Below are 15,927 nucleotides of genomic sequence, written 5' to 3'. Positions count from 1 at the left end.
ATGTTACTGTATGTTCCATTGTCCCCAGCCAGCTAGGATCTTGATGAGAGGTGCAGCAGCCCAAGATAACTAGAGGTTACCAGGTAATGCCTAGGCAGTTCTCTCCACCCTTTGAACACAGTTATTTTGATATTTTCTTTCCTGCAAGTAGTGTTCACCCTCAATCTTTCTATAATCACTGCATCTCTCCTAAGCTGCTGCCTGAATATTGCTAAGCACCTGCTTCTGGTGACATTGAGCAGAGTCAGGATGCCATCAGGGAGGGAGCTGAGAAGTGTCTTGTCACTCAAAGAGAAGCCTGCCCTTAATTAAGGACAGAGACATTAAGGAGGCAATGAATGGTGCTTCTCCACATAGAAACCCAGGGTTGTACTGGAGGTTTTGTTTTCCAAAATCCTGCTATATAGGGCTTTAGTCAGACCCTATTTGGAACACTGTGTCCAGCTCTAGAGACCTTGATAAGATATTGATAAGATCAGGGCTGTTTTTCTCATTGAACGCTCAGAACGGAGTTCTGGCACCTTTTTTGGATGGAACCTTGTAGGGTAGGCAAGGTGGCTTGTATGGCATGTGTGAGTTCCAGCACCTTTTTCTTTTACAAAAAAAGCACTGGATAAGATTGAGGGAGTCCAGAGACTGGCAACAAAAATGGTGCCAGGTCTGAGGGACAAAACATATTGGGAGAGATTTTGGAGGAACCAAATACCTACAGCTTGGAGGATAGAAGGGAAACAGGGGACACGACTGGAACTTTTAAATATATTAAGCGTGTGAATAAGGTTCCAGAAGGCAGTATTTTCAATATTAGGCAAAAAATCACAAACACGGGAGCATAACCTCAAACTGACAGGAGGGAGGTTCAAAAGTAATGTCAGCAAGTATTACTCCACAGAAAAAGTTGTGGAAGCTTGGAACCAACTTCCAGTGGAGGTAGTGGATCAATTATCAATAACTTGAGTTTAAACATGCTTGGGATAAACACATGCCCATCGTTCAACAAAAATAAAAAAGATAAAATTAAAAAAATTAAAAAGAAAAAGAAAAAAGAAAAAACCCTCAAAGGGCAGACTCAATGGACCACTAGGTCTTTTTCTGCCCTCAGTTTTCTACGCTTCTATGTCTCCCCAGCTTCTTCCGCTGTCTGCGCTGGCACTAGCGATGATGGGATTCCTTAGGTAGGAATGAGGAGCCTTTGAGAAAGAAGCTGCACAACTGACCTTCCCTCTGCTGTTTCTTTCCCAGGACCTGTTGCTGAAGATTGCCCCACTGGATTTATGTGACTGGCCCAAAGCTTCCCAGCTAGAGCCCTTCCTTGTTCTAAGGAGCAGAAGCAGTGCCAAACCAATGGCTGGGCAGGAGAGGCTACTGCAGGAGTTTCCCTTTTATTTCCTGGTCCAACCCAATGTTGCAATCTCACTCATTTAAATAGTGCTTCCTTGGCCCTTGCTCAGAAGGGAAAAGGCCACCAGAAAATATGTACTGTTCACCTCTTGCTTCTTGCAGAATGTGTAAGGAACTTCTTTCTATAGCTTTCTACCGGGCTGTCTTCACTGAGTTGCTGATCACCGCCATCTACGTCTTTTTTGGCTTGGGGTCTTTGCTGGATTGGCCAGAGATGGCCTCCATCCTGCAGATTTCTATCACCTTCAACCTGGCAGCAGCCACAGTTGTCCAGATTGCCTGGCATGCTAGTGGAGCCCACATCAATCCAGCAGTGACTGTGGCCTTCCTGCTTGGCTCTCGTGTCTCATTGGTGAGGACTGTCTGCTATGTGGTGGCCCAGCTGGCTGGAGGAATTGTTGGGGCAGCCATCCTTTATGCGGTGACTCCTGGGGATGTCCGGGGAAATATGGGCATCAACAAGGTATGTCACTGAATTGGCATCTTTGACAATGGCATTTTCCTGGAGAGCAGTCCTCAAATAACCCACCAAGCGATATGCATTCCAGCAAGTGTACCAGGATTGACTGGAGTTGTGGATCTGGCAAGCATCAAACAGGGGTGTGGTTGTTAAGGTGTGAAATATTGTCACGGGTTGTTTTAGATTATAGTGTGAAGCCAGGCAGATGCAAATAGCTACAATTCTATGTGTGTCAATCACTGATGGTACATCCTCTTACAGACGGCAGTGCAAAACATGTTCTCTGTTGGTTTACTTGGAAATTGTTGGGAGAGGGAAGCTGATTATGATTTCAAACGAAGAGGAAGAATTACCTGGAATAATGGTTTGGTGGAACGGTCCCCTGGGAAGGGCTTTAGAAGAAACTGGCAGTAAGTTATAACAAAAGCTCAAAATGGCCTGACGTTAATTGCAACAGGGACTGAATTATAAAATGGCTTCATGGTGGCTATAATAACATGCAACTCCATTTTTGTAAAAATGGTTATCACGATTGTGGGGTATCTACTGGTAGTGGTAACAGAATGTGTGGAAGCAGGGTGTACAGCAGGGATGGGTGACTTCATACAAACCACAGCCTCCAGTTCATCCCACCTTGCCCTATAACCTCCCTAGATTGGCTTGACAAAATTAACTGAAAAATGGCCAGTTTTCATTACCATGGTTATAGCATCTGGGGTAGGAAGTAAAGGTCAGAGTAGGTCATTTCTTCTGAAAGTGTGGAAAGTCCCAAAGATTTACCCAAAAGGACTGAAGGCCTTCAAACCTCTCCACTTGATTATAACTCCGGATCACTGATGCATTCCCCACAAATCTCAGAAGACAAAATATAAGACTGGGAAGGAAATGCTAAGACTGAAAAGGATTGCCCATGCTTGGACAATAACAATTACAAAGAGAGGTCCAGGCCCTCAAGTGTGTCCACTCTAAATTCTAAGATGGGGAGGGATAAGAATGTGGCAACAAATAAGGGAATAAGAATTGTCTATGATAAAGAGAATAGGAAGAGCAGAGGGTCAAGAACATTATTTTGGGTTGATTCACCTAATGGATAGATGGTAAGGCAAGGACAACGGAGACTCAAGGCTGATCCAGACAATGTGTTTGCCTCAAGTACCAGTAACTTACTGTTTTGTTTTTTTAGTGACTGGAAAGCATGTTATTGTCTTCTACTCACTACTGGCCTAATGGGAAATTAACCTCCACCCATCTTTTTCTGCTTGATATCAAGGGTATTTTTCTTCTACTTTGTTGTCTAGTTTGTCTGCTGTACTTTGTTGCATTGCAGAAGAACCTCTCCACTTATGCCCTGAGTTACTGGTTCATTTTGAACAACACAACTTCCCTCAACTTCTTTGCACGGTGGTCTTGTAAATGAAGGAAATGTGGAATTGATCTTCAACAAATAAATGAGCAGATCAGAAGTTGGAATTTTGCAGCAGGAACTTATTAGGTTATAGTTCAGCAACATCTAGAGTTATCGGGTCCCGAGTTGACAAGGTGGGAGGTGCAACTATTTAACAAGTGAAAGAGTGGATCAAAGAGGGCAGTTCTGGTGGAGGGAAGTAGAACTAAATGCCATTATATCCATGTGTTAGAAATGAACCCTTATAAGCTCTTCCATGCTTATACAGAGGGAAAGAGACTAGAAGAAAGGGAGCCCAGAGAATGCAGAGATTGACCTTTCCTGGAAATAGATTGACTGATGGATTATGTGCCACCAAGTCATTGTTAACTCTTAGCAACCACATGGATAGCTTTTCTCCATGATGATCTGTCCCTAACCTGGTCTTTCAACTCTTCCAACAAAAACAGTGAGAGTTGTCAGATTTACAGTACAGTGTAATCAGAAGTAAAGAAATTGGTCTGGGAGCCTCCTGCAGCTCTGGAAGTAGCCCGGCCTTGAATTAAGTAGGAAGGATAGAGAGTCTCTTTCCAGTTGCACTTAACCATGGCATCAACATCATGTTTGTTGTGTTGTACAGCCTTTTTCAAGAGGATGTACCTGTGATGTTGCTTTCAGCACCAGCTGGTGAGTGAAATAGGTTTTAATCAATCTTAGCTAATCAGTCTAATCTAATCTAATCTATTCTATTCTAATCAACTAATTAAGGAAAAACTAATCAACTAATTAACTAATCAAGGAGAGAACCAACCTAGAACCAATGAGAAATTTTCTGACAATTAAAACAATTAATTAGTAGAGCAACTTGTCTCCAGAAATTGTGGGTGTGCCAGCCCTGGAGATTTTAAAGAAGAGATTGGACAGCCATTTGTCAAACAGGGTCTCCTGTCTGAGCAGGGGGTTGGACAAGAAGACTACCAAGGTCCCTTCCCACGCTATTCTTCTGTTAACTGCACTGGTGTTAAATTAATGTTCCCCCTGCCTTAAGCTGGCAACATACAATCACAAGGTAGGTAAAGATCAATTTGGATTCACCACCCACTACTGTACATTTTATCTAGCACCATGCTGTTGTTGTACCAGTATTGGCTGATGGTACTCTACTGATCAGCAGTAGGCTGTAAATGCTTTAACTCTGACTGATTTAGCACAAGCTGAAGTGCTGAAATAGTAAAATGATAAGGTCCCATATTGCATGTGCCTAATCAGGACAACATAATTCAGCAATAAATCACAACAGGATAAGGATTGACATGAGCGTAGCCATTATTTCTTTTCTGTGTATTTAAAAAAGACTGGGGAATACCTGGTTGCCATAGTGGGGAATCAGCTGTATGAAAGACAGCAACAAAGGCAAGGACACTAAGCCACTGAGATTTTTGTATTTGGAAAATGATTAGTCAGTAACCATCATTTAATACCTCCCCCACTTCAATATTTTGTTTGCTTATACCTAAGGAGCTTCTGATAAACTATGATGATCTAATTTGGTATGTGCTGGGAAACACCCAGCCAAAAGGGAGGAGGGATCAAAGAAGGAATTAGTCTTGAGTTGTTGCACAGATGTAAGAGATCCAGGACTGACCCTCCCCCCCACCACTTCCCCAAGCTCCAAGGAATCTTATCTATCTGTTCTCAAGGGAAGGCGAGAAGTCTGAGAAAATTCCTGTATTATAGGCAGAATACAGCAAAGGAGCCTGAACTCTACACACGTGGATCTGGTCACTTGTGCCTGACAGTATGTATGATAATGTACTCTGAGATAACAGCAAATCTGAAAAATCTGAAATGCTACTGATAAACCAGCACTGATCCACAATCTGCATAAACATTGCTTAACTGAGAAGGTAGAAAACAATTATCTTTTCTTTCCAATATATTGCAAGACATTATTCAGAATCAAACTCTCTCTGCACACTGATTTGTATTTCCTAATATATAGGCTTCATACACACATTACATAGTCATTTTATTAAACAGAACACAGCTGGCTCAGTTCATACACTTGTCAAGCCAAAACCAAACCAATTGCCTTTTGCCTTAATGCAGATTTCAGTAAGTATTTTACTCTCCTACAAAAAAGAGAATAGATTGCCGAGTAGTAATAAAACCTTTTTAATGGTTGAATTTTTGTGAAATGCAGGCAGTTTTATTCCTAACACCTCACAAGGTTTTGCCTTCTACTCCAAATCTCATGTGATTTGGGCATTCAAGCTCAAAATACTGTCAGATTTAACATTTTGCAGAAATAAATATGAAAACCAATTTCTCACAAGATTTCACCTATTTTTACAGTTTGTGCTTGTGTGCGCTTTGGGATGACATAAATGCTGTGCTGCCAGTCCCTGGTTTAGTGGACATTAAAATCAGCCACATGGTCTAACTATAGTTATATATGCCTAAGCCTGTATTCCCATCAATTTTTCCTTTGACGTATTTTTGGAAGTGGTTTTTTTTTGTAAAAAAATACAATAAATATATTTAGTTTAAGGAAATTTAAATCCTGCAACCTATAGGCTTTCACAAAGACGGATGACCACTAGATGGTGGCCAAAGGTCTTAAATTTCAGTGCTGACATCTAGTGGCCCTCAGATTTTGCCCCCTAGACTAGATAACTACTTTTTTGGGGTGCTTGCAGAAATCAGGATTTTATTTACCAATAATGGAAAAGTAAACGCTGTAATGAAAGATGGATGAAAATCCTAGACAATGAAAAACAAAAAATAAAAATCCGCAGACTTGTAGAAAGCAATTTGTATGCAAGAGGTCACTCCTAGAAAAAGGTAACGCCTTAGATGGTGGGAGGCAAGAGAAAGGAATTATTATCCTAATGTCATCTTTTCTAGAAGTTAACTCTCTTCATGCACCTGTTAAGAGAACTCCCGGAAGTCTGCAATCAGCGCGGGGCATTCTTTCTCTATTTCTTAGGTTGCTTCTTCAAAGCCAAGTTAAACATCTACTAGTCCTTGAGCATGCATAAAATTTACTGCATTTTACTGTCTCCACTGATGATCCCCAGACAGGATGCTGGAATATGTTACTGAGCCTACCTATAGTGTTCAAGGCATGTTAAGGAGAAGGATTGGTGAATTCTTCCAGCTTTGCTTTCCTTCCTCCCCCAGCAAATATCACATCTATTGTGAAAACATCTATAAATCCTGTTTTTAATGTGGGCAAGAGATATGGATGAGAGGAGACAGTTTTCGATAAATGGATAGACCAGCAGGTTTAGCCTTCTGTTAAAACTCTATCTCAAACTAAAATAACAGCAAACCTATTTTCCCCCTCCTATATTAGCATTAAGCTGAAATGAGTAAAAACTAATACAAACTAAAATAAAGAAGGGGGGGAGAGAAAGAAATAAAACACTAAAGTAGAAAAAGAAGGAAAAGGTTAGGAGAAAAGTAGACTAGAAAAAAAAGTTATCAAGAAGTAGCTTCTGATTGTTACAGCAGTTATTTTGAAAAGTCATTTTCAATTTATAACTAGGACTGGAGCTTCTGGCCCCACCTAATCTCAAGAAATCCAAAGAGGGATAGATCAGAAACATGTTTTTCACTTTTGTTTCTTTCCCAGGTCTTCACCTTTTGATAATCCATAGTTAATCTTGATTTTCATTTTCTTGTCAGATGTCAAGAATTAATTTCAAACTTCAGCCACTCTGAATTTGGACTATGCTGTGGGGATAGGAATATTTCTCAGCTACAGAGAAGAGAATCTATTAAAAACCAGAAACAGTTGTGTTGACTCAGAGGAATAAATATCTCAATTCTTTATTACAGCAATATCATACTAGGCCAAAGAGATATTCAAAAACATGAACAAACTTCTGAGTTTCTAAAATTTCTCCGTTGAGCAAATGGAGGCAAGAGGCAACTGGTGTTTAAGCCACCTCTGCTAGGGATACCATACCTGGGCTCCAAAAATCTGGAGGACAGCTAAGAGGACATCAAAGCCATAGATTTTTCTGTATCTCTTTGCTGCTATCTATAGCAGGGGTCACCAACCTGTGGTCCGCAGTCCAACACCGGGCCATAGGCTCTTGGCCACTGGGCTGCATAAGTGGCTGGTCAGTGCATGGATGTGTGCATGCTCGCACCAACCCACTTGTGCTAGTGTCACGGCATCAGGCAGGTGCTAGCAATGCCATGAGCGTCACATGGTGCTAGTGTTGCCACGAGTGAATTTCTCTGCTTGCGCTAGTGTCGTAGAGTTGCACAGGCACTAGCAATGCCATAAGCATTAGGTGGGCAGTAGTGTCACCATGAGAGCACCCCCCCATTCGCACTAGCATTGTGATGTCATACCGGCACTATCGTCATTGCAAGTGCAACATCCCCACTTGTGCTAGCATCATGGTATTGCACGAGTGCTAGTGTTGCCTGAGCATCGCATGGGCACTCGTGGCCTCATTTGCATCATGCATGTAATCACGGCCCCATTCATGTGCACCCGGCCCCACTTGCATGTGCACATGCTCGCACGTGTAAAGGCGCCTCCACCCCCCAGGTGAAAGCTTGGGGACCCCTGATCTATAGAGCTCATCTGCATGGTAGCAGTAAAGGGTAGGAGTTGGCAAAAGCTCCTTAGCATAAAAACTGCTGTCAAAGCAGAATGGGGTTTTCTCCTAGTAAAAGAAGGGAGAAGGAAAGAGGTGGACTGGGGAATGCCTCTCTCTTGGGCCCAGCTGCTGCCACTGAAGCCACACAGAGTTAAATCATAGAACTGGCACCCCAGGAGCCCTTCACTCTCTTCTTTCCCTACATTTTTCCTACTGAGCACAGCAAGAAATTTGAGGGATGGGGTAGAAGTAAGAAAAATGGGTCTTCCTGCCAAAAGTGATTACTCTGTGGGACTGAACCAGAGATGGTGAACGATAGCACCTTTATGACTTGTGGGCTTCAACTCCCAGAATTCCTGAGCCAGCATGGCTGATTAAGGAATTCTTAGAGTAGTTGTGTTTCCTCGCCAGCTAGTGGATCCGGCAGCTGAGTCTGAGGAATCAGATGAGGAGGAGGGGTCTGGAGTGACATTAGAGTCAGAGGAAGGCTCTGAGGAGCTCCAAGCCTTACAGTCAGATGAGGAGCCTGGCTCCTCTACTCGTGCTCAGGCTGAGACACAGCTGTGCTGGGAGCCTGAGTTGGACAGTGAGGAAGAACAATTGGGACAAATCCAGGATGCATGAAAGCACAGGCAAGAGAGGCGAGTAGGACAGAGGAATACAATGGGGCGGCTCCAAAGGCAAAGGAGAAGGCATTAGGAAGTCACGCCTTGGCTGAATTATAAAGGGGAAAGTGTGGGAGGTGCTGGTTGCCAAAGGCAACCGTTTGTGTTGAGGATCGAGTTTCTGTGAACTGTGTTTGTTTGCCTTGGACATTGACTCAGGTCTGTGAGAATAAAAGGGCTTGGTTTTTTCTTGCAGTTCCTGCCTGTTTCTTGGAAGAGGGGTTTCTCCTTGTGAGCATAACAAGGACTCACGTAGGCTGGGAGAAAACAAGAGTGTAAGTCCACAAGTCATAAAAGGGCCATCGTTCCCCATCCCTGGACTGGGCAATTCAAAATAAAGGAGATATTTTCCCTACTTTCTCTCCCTGCTCACTCCCCTGGCCACCCATGGCTAAAGAAATAGGGTCAGAGAAATCAGTTTTGCAGGCATCAAAAGCCCCTCCCTAACAGTCTTGACCTTACATTTAGGAACACTGAACTGCAGTTTCCACATTTTTTACCAATTTTCCAGCAATGCCAAAACGTTTTCCATGTTACAAAAAAAAACAAACCAACCCTCAGGAACACCAACTCTATTACATTTGATGAGATTTTTGTGTCAGCAACAAAAAGACATACCTCACCTAGCAATCCTCCTGTTATATCATTTACAAACACATTGAGCAAAACAGCACCTAGGACTGAGGCTTGTGGTAAACTAGTTGTGACTGTCTCTGTTCAGACAGTGCCCCATTAACAATCACACACTGGGATCGTCCCAGAGGCAATTTCTGATCCACCGAACTGCCCAGTGGTTAAGCCCTCTAGCCTGTACAACTTTTTTATGAGCTCATTATGGGAAGTGTATAAAATGTTTTGCTAAAATCAAGATAAGCTATGTCCACAGCACCTCCTTTGTCCAGAACGTTTGTGACATAGATTAAAAAAATGTCAGTCAGATTAGTCATCCCGCTTCAGATAAGCAAAGTCAATGGAAGAGCTGGCAGGAAGCCTCAAATGGCAGTCATCAGATGTTGCCCTTACTGACGGTGACAGATTCGCTTCACAACCGCGGTGCATTGACATAAGTTGAGCATGGCGACGTGATGTTTCACTTAATGCCTGTGTCATTTAGCAGCAGAGTTGCTGGTCCCAGAGTTGCTGGTCGATAATGGAAGACTACCGGCAGAAAGGCAATATGCACCACGCAGGACTAAAAAGGGTAGGACTAAAATTGCATGCTACCATCTTAATTTTTTTTTAAAAAAAAATCCCTCTTCTCTGTAGACACGGCTGCACCCAGGGATTGGCAAGAAAAGCAGAAGAGATGGTCTTTGAGCACAGCAGAGGGACTCTGTTTTTTCTGGTCTCGAAAGACAAACCGTCCTGAAAACTGGAGGGATGTGACCACAGCAGCACTCTGCCTTAGTATGATGCGCTTCAGATGAAGTAGGCAGCAGCCATTTGCCAGAAGCTGGAAAACATCAGTTTATAACTAAAAAACAAAAACAAAACAGAGGAAGTTTAGGGTCTTTTTCAGCTGATCAGGGATGACTGTTGGCTTCCCCTAATTGGAGAAATATAAAAGGCAGCTGTTAAAGTCAAACATTTTTTTCCCATCTGGAGCCACCTTCACAGAAACGTACATCCTTCAGGGTCCCCCCCCCCAAAAAAAATGTTGAAGTAGGAGGGGATTCTGACAAGCAAAGTCAGTGGAAGAGCTGGCAGGAAGTCTCAAGTTGCAGTCATCGGATGCTGCTCTTAGTGATGGTAACAAAGTGCTCTGATTTAACTTTAGGGTATCCTGCACTCGCGTAACCTAAAACCTGTATAATAATCTTTTTTTTCCCCAGGCAGAAAAAATGTCAGCCGTAGAGTTAAAATCTCCTTCACCGTTATTTCCTTCTCTGCCCTAGGTGAACATCAATATTTCAACTGGACAAGCTGTTGCAGTTGAGCTCATCTTGACCCTACAGTTGGTTCTGTGCTACTTTGCATCCACAGATACACAGCGTAGTATGGGCTCCCCCGCTGTCATCATTGGCGTCTCGGTTGCCCTGGGCCACTTGGTTGGGGTGAGTAAATTAAGAGAAACTAGGAAAGATAAGTGCAAAAGTGAGCCTACCAGAACTGGCTGATGATTCCTTGAGAGTGGAAAACCTACCACATCTGGGAGCCCTAAGCAAGACAGGCTTTGTTTTATTGTGTTTAAAATGCTAGAAGCAAGCTTTTAAAATGATACTGCTCTTCGGAGGGAATAGGCATTCAAAACAAAATAAAAATCAGTGTGAGAAATAAAAGACAGAATACACCCAAGCCAGCATTAGCCAGATAAAGCTGAGAACTCTTAAAAACCAGGACAAAAGGAATAATGTAACAGATATTGTTTTAACTACCTTGTAAATAACCTGAGCTCGGTGCAGGGGCTGGGTTCTTGGCTGCAAACTTTGCCCATGTATAATGTAAAAATGTCAGGGGTGTTTTGGAGGAGCACTGAAATTAACTAGCAGATCCTACGGTGAGCAACATTCTAAGCTTTTACAACTGTGTTCATAGATAACCCCACTAAAGTGGGTGGTGTGATGCACAACTTTGGCAAATATTTTACCCAGACAATAGCCTGCCTCCAGTAAGAGAGACATTTTAGAGAAAAGAACAGTAGTAGTGGCTGCTTGAACCAAACAGCTCCAGTCTTCAACATCATGCACAAGCTACACAAGTATTTTCCTCCAGTGTCTTGATCTATGTGGATCCCATCCCAACACTGTACAGGTAGTCCTCAACTTACAACAGTTCATTTAGTGACCGTTCAGACTTACAACGGCACTGGAAAAAGTGACTTATGACCGTTTTTCAAAGTTACGACCTTTGCAGCATCCCATGGTCATGTGATCAAAATTCAGATGCTCGGCAGCTGGTTCATATTTATGACGGTTGCAGTGTCCCAAGGTCATGTGATCACCTTTTGCGACCTTCTGACAAACAAAATCAATGGGCAAGCCAGATTCACTTAACAATCGGGTTACTAACCAATCAGTTGCCGTCATTCACCTAGCAACTGTGTCAAAAAGGTCGTAAAACGGGGCAAAACTCACTTAACAAATGTCTCATTTAACAACAGAAATTTTGGGCTCAATTGTGGTCATAAGTCGAGGACTACCTGTAGTTGTTTGGACTATAGTGAGGGGGGAAAAAACTTTTGATGGAAGTGTAACATTGAAACAGAGAATGGGAACTCCACAAGAGCTGCCTTTTCTAACGCTTTCTTCCAATTCCCCGTTTCTAGCATTACTACACTAGATGCTCCATGAATCCAGCCAGATCCTTTGGTCCTGCTGTCATAACTGGGAATTTTCTTCAGCAGTGGGTAAAACTCTCTTCTTTCTATATCCTCATCCCCCATTATTCCAGGCTCGGTGGAAGAAAAGTGGGGCAAGGAATTATCCAATTGGTCAGACCCTGAAGGACTGTATATCAGTAGGATTTAATTGTATGCACTATGAACCCAAAGAGCAACTGGAATGGGACTGGGGTTATTAAAAAACAAAAATGAGCATTCTGTACTATAAGTCCACAAGCTTCTTCGCACCTCCCACAAAGTGCTGCTTCACTTTCTGTAGCCATCTGCAAGGACTTGCTGGCAGGCATTTTGGAGAAGCCTGCCATGGGATTTTAAGTAGCAAGGGCACGATGCTTCTCAGAGCTACTTTCCACAAAAGTCTGTTATGGATTAGGACTTTGTTATAGACATCTTAACTGTAGCTCAGTCTAGCAGCAACTGCATTTTAAAGCTGGGAGATGATGGCCATCTTCTGGTTGCATATGGCAGACCAGTTTGGTCCCACCCAGTTCCTAAGTTTAAAATCAGAGGAGGCGACATTTTTGCCGTTGCATAAATAGCTTCAGTTGCTGGCATGAAGAACAGGGCTAACCAGCTGTGGGCCACAGAATTCCAGATTTCCCCTAAATGGCAGCAAAGCGATACAAAACTCTTTGCTACCCTCTGGTGGTGGTCATTGTGATTGCTAGCTGTCAAAAATGATGGCACATAGTTAAGTGATTGGTTTTTTTAAAAAAAAAATATCCTTACTTCCTAGAGCAGTGGCCCGCAACCTTTTGGGCACCAGGAACCGGTTCCATGGAGACAGTTTTTTCTGAGGACCGCAGGGGGCGTGGTTTTGCATGCTACCCAATCATGCGGATGGGGCCTGGTGCTGGTCCACGGACAGGGGTTTGGGGACCCCTGCCCTAGAGGGGCTACAAAAGGGCTCTTTCTTACTCTTGGAGGCTTGGTGCCCTACTGAAGACAGGAGTCTTCTATCAGAAGACACAAACCCTGACATTTTTTTCTTAGGCCAGGTTCACCTCCTTTCAAGCCATAGCACTAGAGCCGCCTAAGAAATGTTGCTGCTTGAGTCAGAAATGGGATGGTCTATATCTCTCCCACCCCTTCTCATTTCAAATGCAAACGCTAACTGGATTAGCCGTGAAGGTTTTCTTCAGTATTGACAGTGAATCCCTACAGTCTTTTCAGGCAATAGGCTGGCTCTGTTGTTTTAATTTTCCCTTCCTAGCCTTTTCCCCCTAGGTCAGGGGTAGGCAACCTCGGCTCTTTTATGACTCATGGACTTCAACTCCCAGAATTTCTGAGTCAGCTGACTCAGGAATTCTGGGAGTTGAAGTCCATGAGTCATAAAAGAGCCAAGTTGCCTACCCCTGCCCTAGGTGATTACTCCCTTTTGCTTAATAGTAGATCCAGCCGGGAATAACACCAACTTGCCACCGTTCTAGTTGCAGATGTGGTTATTCACAGACGTTTCTGACCTTGGAAGTTTCCAGGAAGGGATGAATTAAGATGGAAAATGTAAGGACAGAACTAAGTAGAGAGAGAAGTTGTAGATCTAACTTCCTTTATTTTCTTCTTATCTACTTTCATTTTAACCTCGACAGTAGCTTATGGCTTTAAAGCAAGCCCTTCCCGCTTTGCATATTCAGTTCTCCTTAAAGGAGCTTAAAGTTGAATTCAGTCAGCAGGGATTTAAATTTAGCTTCCCCCAGTTAAAGCCTGTACTCCATTTGCTACTGAATTCTGACTTTGGGAAATCATCAGGAACGGGAGTTTGAAAATTTCATGACTTTGATCTTGCCTTGTCCGTCTAGAGCAGTGTTTCTCAAATGTGGCAACTTTAAGTTCTGTGGACTTCCATGTGGCTGGCTGGAAGAGTCTGGGATTGAAATCCACACATCTTAAAGTTGCTAAGTTTGAGAAATGGTGTAGATCACTGTATCATGCACTGGGGTTTGGTTTTGTTTTCACTTAATGATGAATTTCAAGTCCTCATGTGAAAATCTTTGGTATACTTCAGTATTTTGCTGAAAGGGTTCATAAAACCAGGCATTCCATTTTTGCCTGCCTTTTATTTACATGGTCCATCTTATCTTAGTTTATATCTGTCTTTGGATAGGGTAAGCTGTCTACCTCTGATACACAGCTATCTCACTCACGTGGATTGGTAATCAGTTCTACACAGTGGTGGGATTCAGCCAGTTCACACCACTTCGGCAGAACCGGTAACTAATTTTTTGTTGCCCAGGCACAGAATGGACTTCCAGAAGTGCCATCCACACAGAGAACCGGTTGTTCACATATTTGAATCCCACCACTGGTTCCAGTGGCGTAGCGTGGGTTGTCAGCACCCGGGGCAAGCACCCGGCCACTGCACTGTCCCTCCCCCAGATAGTCCCTCGCTCTCTCTCCGCACCGCACCGCACGCCTGGCACACACACACCCCTCCACAGTGGGCGGCGACCCGGCGCCTCCGATCGGATTCGCACAGCCAGCACTGCAGTGAGAGAGAGTGAGTGAGCCAGGCAGGGGCAGAGAGCTGCGAGTGCGAGCGCGCCCCCCCAGATGTTGCGCCCGGTGCGGCCGCCCCCCCCTGCACCCGCCACGCTACGCCACTGACTGGTTCTACAGCACCTTTCAACAGAAGATGTCACAACATTGGAGGAGATGGATTCATTCATATTGCAGGATATAACAGTCCTGATCATGAATGTCTACTGATCATAGTCAAAAAAGTGAAGACAACAGTCACAATGGTGATGGAAGCTCTCCCCAGTTTTTTGTATGTATTACATATGTGGTGCACATAAAAAAATTAGGCAAAGCTTCATTCACCATTGTTACCACCATATTGACCTTTCTGACCATGCCTTGTGGGCAGCTGTGATCCTGGTTGTAGACGATAAAGACTGTCGTGATTTAGGTCCTGATTCCAAGACAGAGATAAGGAACTAAATCTTGGAAAACCATGAGAGAAACTAATGTGATTTAGTAACTTAGGTTCAATTCATTTCAGTTGGACTTCTAAAGATGTGCAGCTTCTTTGGCTCAGAGCTCCTGACCTTGGGTCAAATAGGGTTGTACTTTTAGGTCAATTGATGACAAGTTGTTGTTGTCCTAACTTATCTCTGATCTTTCTTTATAGATTTTCTGGGTGGGCCCCTTAATTGGTGCCATCTTGGCATCTATCCTTTACAACTTTGTTATTTACTATGACCCTAAGCCTTTCAGCCAGAGACTGTCCATTCTCAAAGGGAGCTATGATGGAGAAGAGCAGCAGACACAGAAGGAGAATCATCAGAAAGAATCATTGTCATTGCCCAGTCTGGTGCATAGATTGTAGCCTCTGTGGAGAGGAACTTTAGGATGGTCTCAGCAAGAGATGGATCTGTGGATGGTGATCCCAGAGTTGAAGAAGCTTCTTGGACGAGAAGTGAAACGTCTTCAAAGAAAAACAAGAAAGTCCAGTTGCCTCTTGAAAAAGCAGCTTTGGAATAACCATGACCTGTCCTGGATGACTGAGAATCTCCATAGACGTGATCCCATAACCAGCCAGTAGAGGGCTCCAGGTTCCTTTCCTCTGAAGTCTTGACTTGCCATGTGGATCTGGGTATCTTAAGCATTCTATTCAGGAAATAAAAAGGGCCACTTTCAACATAAAACGAATATGAACTTGACAGCTATGAACTGCAGTGCCAAACGAGTGGCTTGCTTGAGCTTTAAACTTGTCTTTTTCTAGGAAGATTTTTTTCCAGAGGATAAGCAAAAGTTACTTGGATAAATAAGCCTGGATGCTAGCTGGATCCTTAGCTGACAAATGAACCATTTCACCAAGGCTGTATCTCCTGCAGTATGTATCACCCCAAGAGCATGCTGCATAAAATTATGCTGACTTCACTTCTGGGAAACAAGGAACAAGGAGGCAGGGGCGAGATCTTGACGGGTGAATTTTTCTTGTCACAGAGAAGTTTTTCTGGGCTTCTCAGAATCCCCACACTGCATTTCCAGACAAGGTTTCTCCCTCAATGGACAAAATGTCATCCCATCAAAGCTGGGAAGGAGTTGCTGCC

The 15,927-nt window shown here is 43.4% G+C and overlaps 1 protein-coding gene across 1 annotated transcript; it reads left to right on the top strand.

Annotated features, from left to right (window-relative positions):
* Window positions 1–1,504: 1,504 nt before the first annotated feature.
* On the top strand, window positions 1,505–15,200 carry LOC308660878 (aquaporin-6-like; the record flags this gene model as incomplete). The annotated part of the gene is made up of 4 exons (XM_081315500.1): window positions 1,505–1,864; window positions 10,428–10,586; window positions 11,798–11,878; window positions 15,003–15,200. The coding sequence occupies 4 exons, from the start codon at window positions 1,505–1,507 to the stop codon at window positions 15,198–15,200; spliced, it is 798 nt and encodes a 265-aa protein (XP_081171626.1).
* Between the last annotated feature and the right edge of the window lie 727 nt (window positions 15,201–15,927).

The sequence above is a fragment of the Vipera berus genome (genome assembly GCF_964194415.1).
Source record: "Vipera berus genome assembly, chromosome: 2".
In the NCBI taxonomy this organism is placed as follows: Eukaryota; Metazoa; Chordata; class Lepidosauria; order Squamata; family Viperidae; genus Vipera; species Vipera berus.
This window is presented reverse-complemented; position numbering and strand designations above follow the sequence as displayed.